Genomic DNA, 12847 nt, shown 5'->3' on the forward strand with positions numbered 1-12847 from the left:
CGTTTTGCAACAAATCGTCAGAGATCGTTGCGTAAATCCATTGAAGAACCGTTGCATCAATGGTTTCCCATAACTCCTTTTCATCATCGGTGACGGGCTTAGATGACTTACCCTTGGATTCGATGATATGGTGCAAGACACGATTAGCTTTCACATAATTCGTAAAAAGCGCCACCCATAATCTGTATTGGTCATTATCCATACCGAGGACAACGGGGACATGGTTTTTGATATTGTGAACGGCAAAAACCGAGTAAGTAGGAGGAGAAGTGGTTTTTGTTGTTCCTGGATTTGTCACAATTGAGATTGGTTTTCAAGAAGAAGAAAAGAAGATGTGTGTCGTGAGGACATAAACTAAGGTAGAAGCGGAAGCGATTAGATCGTAATTTCCCTAGAACAATGATACCATGAAAGATGAACCATCTCAACAAAAACCTTAAGGTTATAGTTGAGGTCCAACTATTATAATTATTTCTATTAACATGTAAAACAGTCCTTTTGTGTAAGAAAAGCTTTCATTGCTGTTAATAATAAATGAGAGTTTTTATTATAAATGCACGTCTCACAGTTTAAAATCGTCTTACACAATAATTACTAAATCACCTATTTCTGTTAATTAATTAAATAATTAAGTGGGGGCACATATTAAATTTCAGGAGATGACTTTGTAATGGTGATTGGTGCCGAATGCCCAATAAAGAGTACACAAGTTCATGCCTTTGACATTGTTTTCCACGGTTAATTTTTTGATATTATTTATGATCACTATGTCATCACTCTTCTTTTAGTTCTATGCATGCACATTGCACAAACATGAATGAATTATTCATTCTTCTTCTTCTTTTCTTTTTTAAAGAAGAGATACCGAAAGACAACAAACTCACTTTCTACCTTTCTCCATCTATCTTGAGTTATTGCATCCTCCATCTCTTCCCCATTTAAGCCTAATAATAATTGTATAATCTCTCCGCCCCGTTTATTTATTTGTCTATTTTATTTTTAAGTGTCTTAGTTAATTGTTTATTTTTCAATTATAGGGATGTCTTTGATGGTCAATTGGATCATTTACACTTAATTTAATCCACTTATCATCTAATAATTGAATCTCTCCTCTTTCTTTATATTTGTACCAAAATAAAGACAAACAAATGTGAAATAATAATAAGTTAACATTGCAAATGTCAAGTTGTTCTATAGATAACTAAGATAAGGTTGGTCCAAGTGATATTTATAATTGAAATTCCAACCTCTTTGCATCAATTACAATGTAAAAATAAACTTTAACGACTTAAAGTTTTTGACAAGAAATTCTTTCTTTGCCTTCAAGAAAAGGGGAAAAACAACGACCTGAAATGAATTTCGTATCACTATTGATATTGTTGGATTATAGGTCATGTTTAGATTCAGATTAATATAATTATTTGTTGGGAAAAAAAAAATACTAAAATAAGATCAAATGACATATTTCAGATTATTAGATTGGCTTTGATCATAACTCTTTCGTCATAAATCAGAGATTAGATTTTGGACTCGATCATCTAATCAAAGATCAACTCATTTTTAGCTCACGCTAATCCTAATTTATTATCATTTTTAAGCAATTGCTTAAAATTTCAATCTCCTTGCATTAATTACCATTGTAATTTTAACAGGAAAACAAAGATTAAATGGAACTTTAGCGATTTTAGGTTCTTGCACAAAATAGTAATTCTCCTTTTTTACTCCGAGATAATGAAAAAAGCAACGTATCGAATTGGATTTTAGATCACTATTGATATTATGGATCATGGGACATGTTTAGATTCGAAATACTTTTATAAATAATGAAAAAAAAAATCACGTATTTTGGATTGGTTTTTGATCACTAATCTTCATAATAAATCGAGATTAAATTTGGATCGATCATCTGATCAGAGATCAGATTATATTTTGTTTACAATAAACCCAATCTATTATCATCTTTAACATTTGTTTACACAATTTATCAGCTCATATGACACTTTTTGTATTATTAAAGAGAAAAAGATAAAAACAACCACCATTAAAACAATAATAATACGAGTAATAATTTAACAAAACGACATTTGAATCCTTATAGTGGAAGAAAAGATTAAAAACAAAATATTAATATTAGTCTATCACTTGTATTATCTCTCTTAAAACACACTCTTACTCACATTAGTAGTAACTGAAAATATGAAAATCAATAATTTAACAAAAACAAATAAAAAATTGAATTCAATTTATAATGGAAATCTGAAACAATTCAATTCCTACTACTACGTCAATTCAAAGAACAACCAAACAAAATTAAAAAAAAAAAAAAAAAAAAAACTATATAAGAAAAAAAGGTCCATATAATACAATTACAATTACACGCACTCCATTTTCAACCTGTCTTTCTCTTCCTTTGAGTTCTTCCTCTTCTACCTTCTTTTCTCTCCTTTTCCCTCATTTATTTCCAGATTCCTTAATCCTTTAATTAATTTTCTCTTTTTTTTTTTCTTTTTTTTTTATTGAAATTTGCATATTATATGTTATAAAGATTAAATATTTAGTCCATGATTTGCGATTTCTGCTGTTAAATCACTCTTTTTAGCCAAATTTGAGTCATGGGTTTCTGTGATTTTGTGTTCTTCATGTAAAAATCCATGTGGGTTTAGTGTAAATGCCAAAAAAAGTTTAAAAAAAGACATTTTTTTAAGAAAATAAAGTTTTTTTTTTAAATATTGAAAAAGTTATCAATTTGCTTTTATTTTTGTTGAGAAATCAAAGTTTTAATTTTACTTTTTAAGTTTTTTTTTTTTTGTTTCTGAGTTAAATAAAAAAGGAAGAAGAGGAAGATATGGGAAAGAAAGGACCTTGCTGTCACTGTGGTGTTGCAAGTGAGTTTTTGTTATTGAATTGTTTGTTCAATTTGATTTCCCAGAAAAATTGTAAATGAATAAACAACTGTTTTTTTTGTATGTTTTTCTGGGTACTGTTTAAAATTGACTTTTCTAGATTTATAAAGTTGAAGGAGTTATAAGACTGAACTATATACAAAAGCTTAAGACGGATATTGCCGTCTTAAATGAGATTTTGTGATATACAAATCAAATGAAAGGGGAATGAATGTTTTGTGATTTTTGTATGATTTCAAATATTTGAACTGGGTTTTGATTTAAGGATTCCTTGTAGCTAGGAATTATGTGTTTGAACAAAATGTTGGGATTTTAGCTTCGTTTTAGTTAGGTCAATATGTGCATCATCATCATCATCATCATAAAATTATGTGTCGAAAATGAGTTTTGTTTCATGAATTGATTAAGTGATCCTTAATTATTGATCCTAAGCATTTTGATGCCTTAGAATGTTACATTGCCTCAATCAGGAAATAGTGGTTAGGTTCAGTGATCAACCTAACATGTACCTAAGTCTTGATGGCTTGTTACTTTCCTCTTCAAAGTTGTTTTGTTTCGACTTTCGGTTGATTACCTCTTCACTTCTGTGCAATGGGCAATTATCCAATATTGTTGCCTGAATTGCCAATTGATTTCACTTGTTTGTCTGTCCTCTTGCTTACAGTTGACCTCTTTACGAATGCATTGTTAATGATGATTTGATTGTGTTGTAGTCATTCTTCTTGGCAATTACATGGTTTCGTCGATCATATAAGCTGGATTTTCCTTTCAATTTAAGCTAGTGGTTAATCCAATGTTTTTGAGTCATAGTTTCTTAGGTTCATGAAGCTCTTGGCTAGAGCAACTACATGTTACTCCGTACGTCTTTCCACATTTTCCCTTCAGAACATCTTATATGGCCGGGAGTCTCAGTTCTTGGCTATAGGATTGTTGGCTTCTTACTCAGCTCTGCTTTCTTGTCTAAAATTGAGAACTTGCCACTACAGTCTTTCCATGTAGGTGCTTCTAAGATAACACTATAGGTGTTTCTGTTCTAAAGATGTGGTGTTGGAATCAAGCTCTCAGACTATATAATTCACTCTGCTATACCAAAAAAAAAAAAAAGTATACATGTATGTGCTAGCCATGTTAAAACTATGTAATCACCTTCGATGCAAACTCTTTGGTTGCATGATGAACAATGTTAGTTCATATGTAACCTTCTATGAACATGTCCTAGGCTGCTTCATAGCCTTCATTTAGGAGCTGGTGGAGAAATGCAGCTCTGTAATAATGTAAAGCTTCGAAAATTTTAAGAACAAAGCTGTAATGTATGAAAATTTATTTGCTACGGAGTACATCAGTAAGCTATGTAAAACCGTCTTTGAGTACTTTGTTGATCTTGGCATCACTTATTGTTGACACCTGATATTTGATGTACTTCTATTCTCATTATGTTTATTATGAGAGGCTAGTAATTATAATAAACGGACGGTTTATGTCATAGTTTGGTTTATGTCAGTTTCTGACAACATTCTTACCTCAGGCACTCCTCTTTGGCGCAATGGCCCCCCAGACAAGCCTGTTCTGTGCAATGCATGTGGATCTCGATGGAGAACAAAGGGTAGTCTAGTAAACTATACCCCTCTTCATTCTAGAGTTGATCGTGATGATTATGAGGATCATAGGGACATGAAAATGAAGAGTATTTCTTTGAAGAAAAAGGATGAAAAACTAAACAAAAGGAAGCTGAATTTTGAAAATAGATTGCCCATGGACAGAGAGTTTACTCCCAATTATAACCAGGGTTACCTCAAGAGTATAGACGAGGATACGAGTAATAGATCAAGTTCAGGCTCTGCAATATCAAATGAAAGTTGTGCTCAGTTTAGTAGTGCAGATGCTAGCGAGTTGACAGGTCAGAAGCTTTATTGCCTAATGTTAATAGAGTTGAATTTATAGAACTGTAGGTCATGGTGGGGGATGATACTTACAGCAACAACATTACATTGGTACCTTTAGGATCTCACAAACGGCAGGGTATGAGGGTGAGATGTATGTAGCTTTACCCTTTCTATTGTGAATTACCAGTCCTTCGATGCAGTTCTCGACGATTTTCATCTTGGGTCATTCGGAAACAGCTTCTTTTGTGTCCCTAACATAAGGGTAAGGCTGCGTACATCGGAACCCCCTTACCTAATGATTTGCGGGAGCCATTGGGGCACCGGGATAATGTTGTTGCTGCTGTTGGCTTATCTATGGAATACTGTGTATTTAAATATTTAATTACTTATACATTTACCTTCTATAAATATTCTTTTGTTGTCTTTTTACAGGTCCGGCTCAGTCCATTGTTCGTGATGCTTTAATACCATCATGGAAACGAACATGTTTAAGTCGTCCCAAGCAATCGTCAGTTAGGAAGTTGACTAAAGATCTATATGCCATATTGAATGAACAAGGTTCACAATTTTCTGCGTCTTCTGAGGAGGACTTGCTTTATGAGAGTGAGGCTCCTATGGTATCAGTTGAAATAGGGCATGGAAGTGTTCTCATTCGACATCCTAGTTCCATGGCTAGAGATGAGGAATCTGAAGCAAGCTCCCTTTCAGTTGAAAATAAGCTTTGTAGAGCCGATGAGAGTTACTCAAATGCTGCATCTCTGAGTGTGAATAATTCATTTTCTCGGGTGAAAGAAGTCCGAAAGTTAAATGGTCAAGTTATGCAGGTGGAGCACCTTAAGAGGTAATTATTCATACGTTGGATTCCTGGATGAAGCTTGAAATGATTTTCACTAATTGGCCCCTTTTTGGTTTCCTTGGGGCAATATCAGCAGTCAGTTGTCTTAATTTTATTTCTAGTTAATCTAGTTGTTGAATTCAGGGACAAGTACAACCATGAGCAGTTCCTGGTTTTATGCAATCAGTTGTCTACACTGAGTAACACTGACTTGACGGTGAGTTCTTTTTCCATGTCGTGAGAATATTTGAGCCGATAACAATGCTAAAGTGCAAGTTCTCTAGTACAATTATGTTTTTACAGTGTCTCAATTGAATTCTGCTCACTAACATGATCATAACTTGCATTGTGCATAGGCCTACCCTGCTACTCATGTTTCAGCTGGCTATATGCTGCTAACTTCTGAGTGTGAAAATGATTCATAGGCCCCTTTTTTTGACAATTAGTCTCTGGTTACGGTCTGAAAATAATATTATTTAACAGCAACCACAATAACAGCATCAGAGCCTTTATTCCAAAATGGTCGGTGATTAGCTTACATGAATCATCCTTTGTAATCATCACAAATTCCAATAGAGCTTGATAATATAAGGAGATTTAGATAAAAAGGTTTAAAAATTCTTAAAAGTAACAAATAACATTCTTTTCAAAATGTGAATAATAAATATAGCAAATTAATAAGGTTTTAAATTAAAATTAACATAAAAATAAAATGAAAAATGGAAATAATATAAAAAGTAAATATAATACTAAAACTTGTAAGAAGTAGACTCCATTGTACCCATGGTTTAAAATATCGTCCGATACGTATTGTATTGCCGGAGATGTATCGGTATTGGAGTCGACCTATACGAGATATCTCGAGAATCCGAGATGTATCGGGTAAATTAAAAATAGGAAAGTATCGGCCGAGACAACCGATTTATAACGTGTAGCGGCCAACTTGGACCGATTCGCCCTCCGATGAACGAGTTATAACTTGTACTAACCAAACTTCGTAGTGAAAAGCTTTAAAAATCGTACGTATAACATTGTTCAAATTCTAAATAGATTTAATCTGACTTTATATGAAATAGTCAATAGATGATAAAATATCTACAAAAGCTTGTAAATAAATATCACCGTGATAGCCGTGACTCGAAGCACGACGACCAAGTCGACATCCCGCGACACCTTTTCCGCAAGTGCGATCGCGACCAATACCTCGTTTTAAAACCATTATCGTACTCGTATTATTTCCCGTCATAGTGTTCTCTCCATCACCATATATTCTTCCATCCCAAGTAACATCATATTGTTCTCAGTGACCTTCATCCAAGTTTTCTTAAGTTTTCCTCTACCCCTTGCAATACTTTCCGTTCCCGAATTTCCGAGTCTCGCCTTAATCGCTCTCAATCGCCCATGCCAAACCATCATAAGCACTCCTTCATTGTATCCTCTATTAGGAGCAACTCTCATCAGTTTCTCCATAGCCACTTCATTTCTGAATCGGTCTTTCCTAGTATGGCCACACGGACACACGGCCCACACATCCAATGTAGCATACGCATATCTGCTACATTCATCTTTTGAGCATGGCTTTGTTTCAAAGCCCTACACTCGAAGCTATATATCAATGCAAGTCTAATTGTCGTGTGGTAGAATTTACCCGTTAGTCATGCCGAGATCACATAAAAACATTGTTGCGTTCTTGCACTTCAACCAACTCGCTGAAAATCCCCACTCATATACCCATCAACCTGCTAAAAATTGAAATCAAGAAATAGCTACTCCATAATATGTCTTGGTCTCATGATGATAATCTAATCGTGAGACACTCCTATATAATAATGTGATCGTACTTTGTATTTAAACTATGAAATCTGTTCATTTCAGGGAATTGTTAACTTTAATGTCTTTCGAGGCTACTTGACTGATGCGGAACAACAAGATTTGCTGAAGTATCTACCTTCTGTAGATTCATGTGCAGGTTTTGATAGGTTAGTGTCGTCAGTTGTTGATGATTATGACAGATTTTCCAACACATTTTTGGTAAGTCTGTTCTTCATTTTTTGCATGTTCCGTCCTGTGAAGATAATATCTCTTAATTCTTGGTCATGCAGCCTTGAAAGCGTATTCACTAGCACTCACTTCAAAGAGAACCTATCATCTTTTCAACAATTGCTTGAAGATGGAATGCTCGATACTTCCTTCCCAGGAGTTCAAACTGAAGACCTTAAGGTGCTAAAGAGACTTGCCTTGTCCAATTTGTCGAAATGCAAATGGCTGGAACATTATAATAATCTCAAGGTTTGAATCCGGTGTCGATGTGTCATGTCAAATTCGCATTTATTGAATTATCACATGTTTGACATATTTTGCACTTTGGCTACAGAATAAGGTGGCTGAGGATTGTACAGAACAGCGGATCAACAAATTTGGAGCTAAATCCTGTTTTGCTGGTACTCTAACTAGTGGTAAGTGACACCGCTATAATGATAATATTCTTTGTCCCGGTTAGTCACACTTATCTAATACTGGTATTTCTCGATTCTGACTGAGTCACTGTATGTTTTGCCTCTCATGGTGCTGAACTGCTAATATTCTAAAAATGTCTTCCCATTGAGATTTTTTTATGAAATGCTTCTATAGTTCATGCTAGTTCATCTGGCCAGTGATAGAATCTGCGGATAGAGGGCTAGTCATTTGCTTAACTAACCAAAACCATAGTTTGTGCTTTGTAGTGATGACACCGGGGCTTCAGCTTTTGATCATGTTAATCAAAATCTATAATTTGACTAATCCACTCAAAATGAGAGCAGCTATCGTGAGTTCGACAAATAACTCTTGCAAAGTAGCTAGATTATCTAGCTTCTTTAGAGCTGAACCCATTCTGTATATTTGTACTTTAAGGGTGGGCTTATGTTAGTAAAGGATTAGAGATTTGTCGCAAAGGATTAAAGTGATGCTCGCTATAGATAACCTACTAAGGCATGAAACCCCATTATATCTTCTGTTGGTAGACGTTTTTAAATGATTTATTGAATTCTTGCTCTTGCTGCTTAATCTTCTGGTTTTTCTTTTTCCAATTAAAGGGAGCAACAACTCCCTAGAGAAACGTTTGATGATAATAGGTTTTGGACTGAGGTCATGAGTTTCGTAATAACTTAAGCTGACATCTACGATTATTTTGCTGAAAATAGCATATGCCCTTACTCTCTTAGCTCAGTTAATGTATTATACAACCGGTTGTATATACAAATTATTCAGTGTTGTGGAGTTTTGTTACAAAGTTGTCGAGCTCTATTAACAACATTATCGAGTTATGATACAAAGTTGTTGAGCTTAACTGAATAATTATTAAGCTCAATAACTTCGTAAAATAGCTCAATAACTTGTAAAATAACTCAACAACTTTGTGTCAGAGCTCGATAACTTTGACGCGGTTGTACATAGCTATTATACAACTAGTTGTAGGATAGTATTTGTGCTCTTAGCTCATAGTGCCACATTGTGTTTCTTTCCAGAATCAAAATATACAATGAAGAGCCCCAAAAGAGTGCCTCTAAAGGTGGACTACAAAAGGAAAGGGTCGATCCAAAATGATATGTCATACTTCACTCCGACCTCGAGGAATATTTTTGCATTGCCAAACGATGGTAGCTCTCTCATGTTTGATTCCATGCATCATGAAGATGAATACTCTGATCAGGATTTGCTTCTCGATATTCCATCAAACGGTTTTTCCCCCGAGGCTGAGCTCCTTTGCCCTTCCTCTGGTTTCACTTCTCATCAACCTAGTGCTAGTAGTAGCTCTATCCACCCATCTAACATGCACACTTGACAAATACCCGAGCATTTATCTCCACCCTTAACTTTCTTTAGATTTTGGTTCGTAGTTTCGTTATGGTTTATGCTCCTTCCCCCCAAGTGCCTATTTTGAACTTGGATTGGCAACGGGTAATATCGCTTACTTCTTTTATTTTGTAGGTTTGTAGCATATATGCTCATTATGCATAAGAGATGGTGAGTTCTTGGGGTAATGTACATTAGACTATATATTTTATAACTAACATATACCATCCTTTTGGGTGAAGTCATGTTTTCGGAAGCACCTAGCTTCCTTCTAAGTCCTGAAAATGGAAGTGAGCTTTCTTAGATGCCTGTAAAACAAAGCTTGTGTCAATGTATATATACATGCAGATTATTCTGGTTGCATAACCATTTGGGCATTAGTTGACACTCCGTCCCGCTGAGAGTGTCATCTTTTGAATTTAAGCTGGGACTTGAGAGTACAACTTTCTACACCGGTGGTCTGTTGGCCAGTATCGGGTTTTAAACCCGTCAATAAAATGTAGATCTTTTTACAAGCACTAGATTTGTGGTTCAGTTTTTATACCAAACCAATGAAAATATTGCATATGGGAACATTCTCTATTTCTCTTTATAGAGCTGGAATCAAGCGAGTCCCTCTAAATATTTGAGTTCTACCTCCGATTGAAATAACATTGTTCGTTCATGAAATAGCACAAAAAATCAGCAAAAAATTGGATTTTTGTGAGAACACTTTCTTCCTTGTTACTATGTTAGTTTTTTTTTCCCAGCCCCCTTTTTTTTTACCAACACAGTATTTTTTGGTGCCATTTCAATGAAGAAATTCTTTTACTAAGGGGATTCAGAACTCAAAAATATAGAATGGAAAATATAGGATGGACTCGCATGATCTCACTCCCTCTTTATAAAAGGAATTAAGGGTGTACCTACCTAATGTCCTCATCGTACACGACTTAGGAATTTTTCTTCACTTACTATAGCATTAGGTATTAATGTGACTTATTCTCGGATAAAGATGGGATAACTATGACATCTAAATCATGAGGACCTTTGAGGAAAAAGAAAAAAAGAAAAAAAAACATATAGAGAAGATAAGCCTATTATGCTGGTAGGAATTGAACTTTTTTTTTAGGTAAGAAAACTAGGTTGATCCTCTAGGGTAGACCAACCTATCTCATCCTTTCGAATGGGAGAGGTAAGTTGAAGCCACCGCATTTATCAAACCACTCGAAAGAGTTGGACATGAATGTCCAACCAAAGCCATGAAGTCACCAACCTTGTTGGCTTCACGAAAGCAATGTTTAATTATCACTTCATCGAAAAAATGAAGGTTTAATTTCACATCCTTGATAATACTAGAAATTTCTCACTAATTTGCCAAGACCTCGAATCGAGTTAATAACACATAAGTTATCACCCTCCACAATTAACTTTGAGATTCCTAAGTATTTAGCTGCTAAAATACCTTCTTTTAAAGCAAGTGCTTCCGCAACAAGGATGCTATTGGATCCGCACTTTTTTGCTCCCAATAAAACGACTTTACCATTGTGTGGACGCGGGCCCACGGGGGCGAAAAGCGAAGCAAGCTTTTCTTTTGTTGCATTTGTGGAGTCACCACCAATTTATTGTGGAAAATTGGAAACCGTTCGAATACCTCGTGCCATGTCAAGACACAAAGTAGTGACATGAACGCCAAGAACTCGTTATCCTTAGCATTCTATGTCTAGAATGACTCTCGTGGATGCCAATGAACACGGATGTTCACGAGAGATCCTGGAGTAAGGGGTGAGGGTACGTATTAGGAAGCTCTTTTGATCGAACACCTAATCCCGCTCGCCTCGATAACGGCCTCTACTAATGATTAGGGAAAATCGTCTATACTCGATATGTTGTCGATTATATGCATGCAATGCAACATCCATTAGATTAATCCTAGCATGTGAGAATTAATACTAAGTCGGTTATCACGTAATTTAACATACAATTGAGTCGAAGTAGGGTTTAAGTTAATTACATGTGAGAGCATACAAGCAATACGATAAAACAAATACAATAAAAATACAATAAAAAAAATTACAATAATTACATTGGATTTAATTTATTTATGTCGAAAATACATTTAAAACGGATAATTTTAGAAAAGAAAGAATAAAAAATAAACAAACAGAAATTAGGCGATAATACAAATAATAGTAAATTAATACGTAATTAATAAACTAGGTCAAAGCGTAAACGGGAATTTAAGGACATAAATCAACAGGGGAGCAGTAGCAGAGTGCGTCCCGGGAAGAGAGCGCAGCAGACGCTGCGTCTGTTCCTGAGCTCAGTTCTGGCTGTGAAGCCGGAATTGCAAACCGTTAATATTCATTGGTGATTTAAGGATCGATTATGGACACTTGACTCGGATAGAAGTAATTAACATATTATTTACATGTGAATTAGGTCATAAAACAGTAAAACATGGACAAAACCAATTAGAACGAATTATTTACAAGATTAATTATGAGAATTAATGATACAAATTAAACTAAATTAATTAGGATAATCAGGTTATTAATGACGAACTAATGATACAAATTAAACTAAATTAATTAGGATAATTAGGTTATTAATGACGAACTAATGATGGCAACGATAAATAACAGATGCAAATATGTCAATGATGAATTCCAGAGACTCAATATGGATGAATCGAACCTCTAAAAACCCGAATTGACTTAAATGACGAAAACCCGCAAATATGGATTATAAGGGATTTAAGTCAGGATGTTAATGATGATAAGTTATTAATGAATTGCAGGTTAAAATTATCATATTAGAATTATTGTGTTGAAAGAAACATGAACAATTGAAAGACAAATCAAAACGAACAGAGGAACAAAAGACGAAGGAAGAAGAAAAGAAGCAGGAACTGCGGCAACCTCAGGAAGAGGCGCAACAGTTGCTGCGTCCTTTCTCGACGTTTGCCTCCTGATAATCCGTAAAAGGGTTTGAAATAAGGTTTTACAAATCGGTTTTAAGCGTATTTTCGACGTAAATCTTACAATAATGATTAAAAAAATAAAGAACAATAATCAAAAGAAGGATTTACACCGTCAGACTTAAAAGTTTGACGAAACGAGATTGACTAAGTTAACTTTTAGTGATGCTCGACTCGAATGTACGACGAAAGTGCTCTCTTAGAGGAATTAAACAGATTGATTAAGTTGATTGATTGTGGAGTTGGTCAAATTGGTCGGTCATGCAAAACGAGGCTGGTACTCAGAAAGATTCGAGCTTACGTGGTCGAAAGTTCAAGCACGTAGACGCCAAAAAGTAAGAACGTGGTCTAGAATGCAAAGGGAGAAGAGAAGGGCGGACACTCGCGTGAGAAATATGTGAGACCGATGGTCTCTATTTATACTAATCACGGA

At 35.0% G+C, this 12847-nt stretch overlaps 1 protein-coding gene across 1 annotated transcript; it reads left to right on the forward strand.

The window, feature by feature from the left end:
- The first annotated feature begins 2362 nt into the window (after positions 1 to 2362).
- On the forward strand, positions 2363 to 9816 carry LOC141587197 (GATA transcription factor 27-like). The gene is made up of 8 exons (XM_074408643.1): positions 2363 to 2885; positions 4429 to 4800; positions 5219 to 5627; positions 5766 to 5838; positions 7497 to 7600; positions 7724 to 7910; positions 7996 to 8077; positions 9128 to 9816. The coding sequence occupies exons 1-8, from the start codon at positions 2846 to 2848 to the stop codon at positions 9442 to 9444; spliced, it is 1584 nt and encodes a 527-aa protein (XP_074264744.1). The 5' UTR covers positions 2363 to 2845; the 3' UTR covers positions 9445 to 9816.
- The last annotated feature ends 3031 nt before the right edge of the window (positions 9817 to 12847 follow it).

This window comes from Silene latifolia, chromosome 6 (assembly GCF_048544455.1).
Source record: "Silene latifolia isolate original U9 population chromosome 6, ASM4854445v1, whole genome shotgun sequence".
Lineage (NCBI taxonomy): Eukaryota > Viridiplantae > Streptophyta > Magnoliopsida > Caryophyllales > Caryophyllaceae > Silene > Silene latifolia.

Excerpts from the sequence above, each read along its gene's own strand:
- LOC141587197 (XM_074408643.1), top strand. The coding sequence starts at position 2,846 with ATGGGAAAGAAAGGACCTTGCTGTCACTGTGGTGTTGCAA. Across the intron at positions 2,886-4,428 it reads CTGTCACTGTGGTGTTGCAA|GCACTCCTCTTTGGCGCAAT; the intron begins GTGAGTTTTTGT and ends TTCTTACCTCAG. Across the intron at positions 8,078-9,127 it reads TGCTGGTACTCTAACTAGTG|AATCAAAATATACAATGAAG; the intron begins GTAAGTGACACC and ends GTTTCTTTCCAG.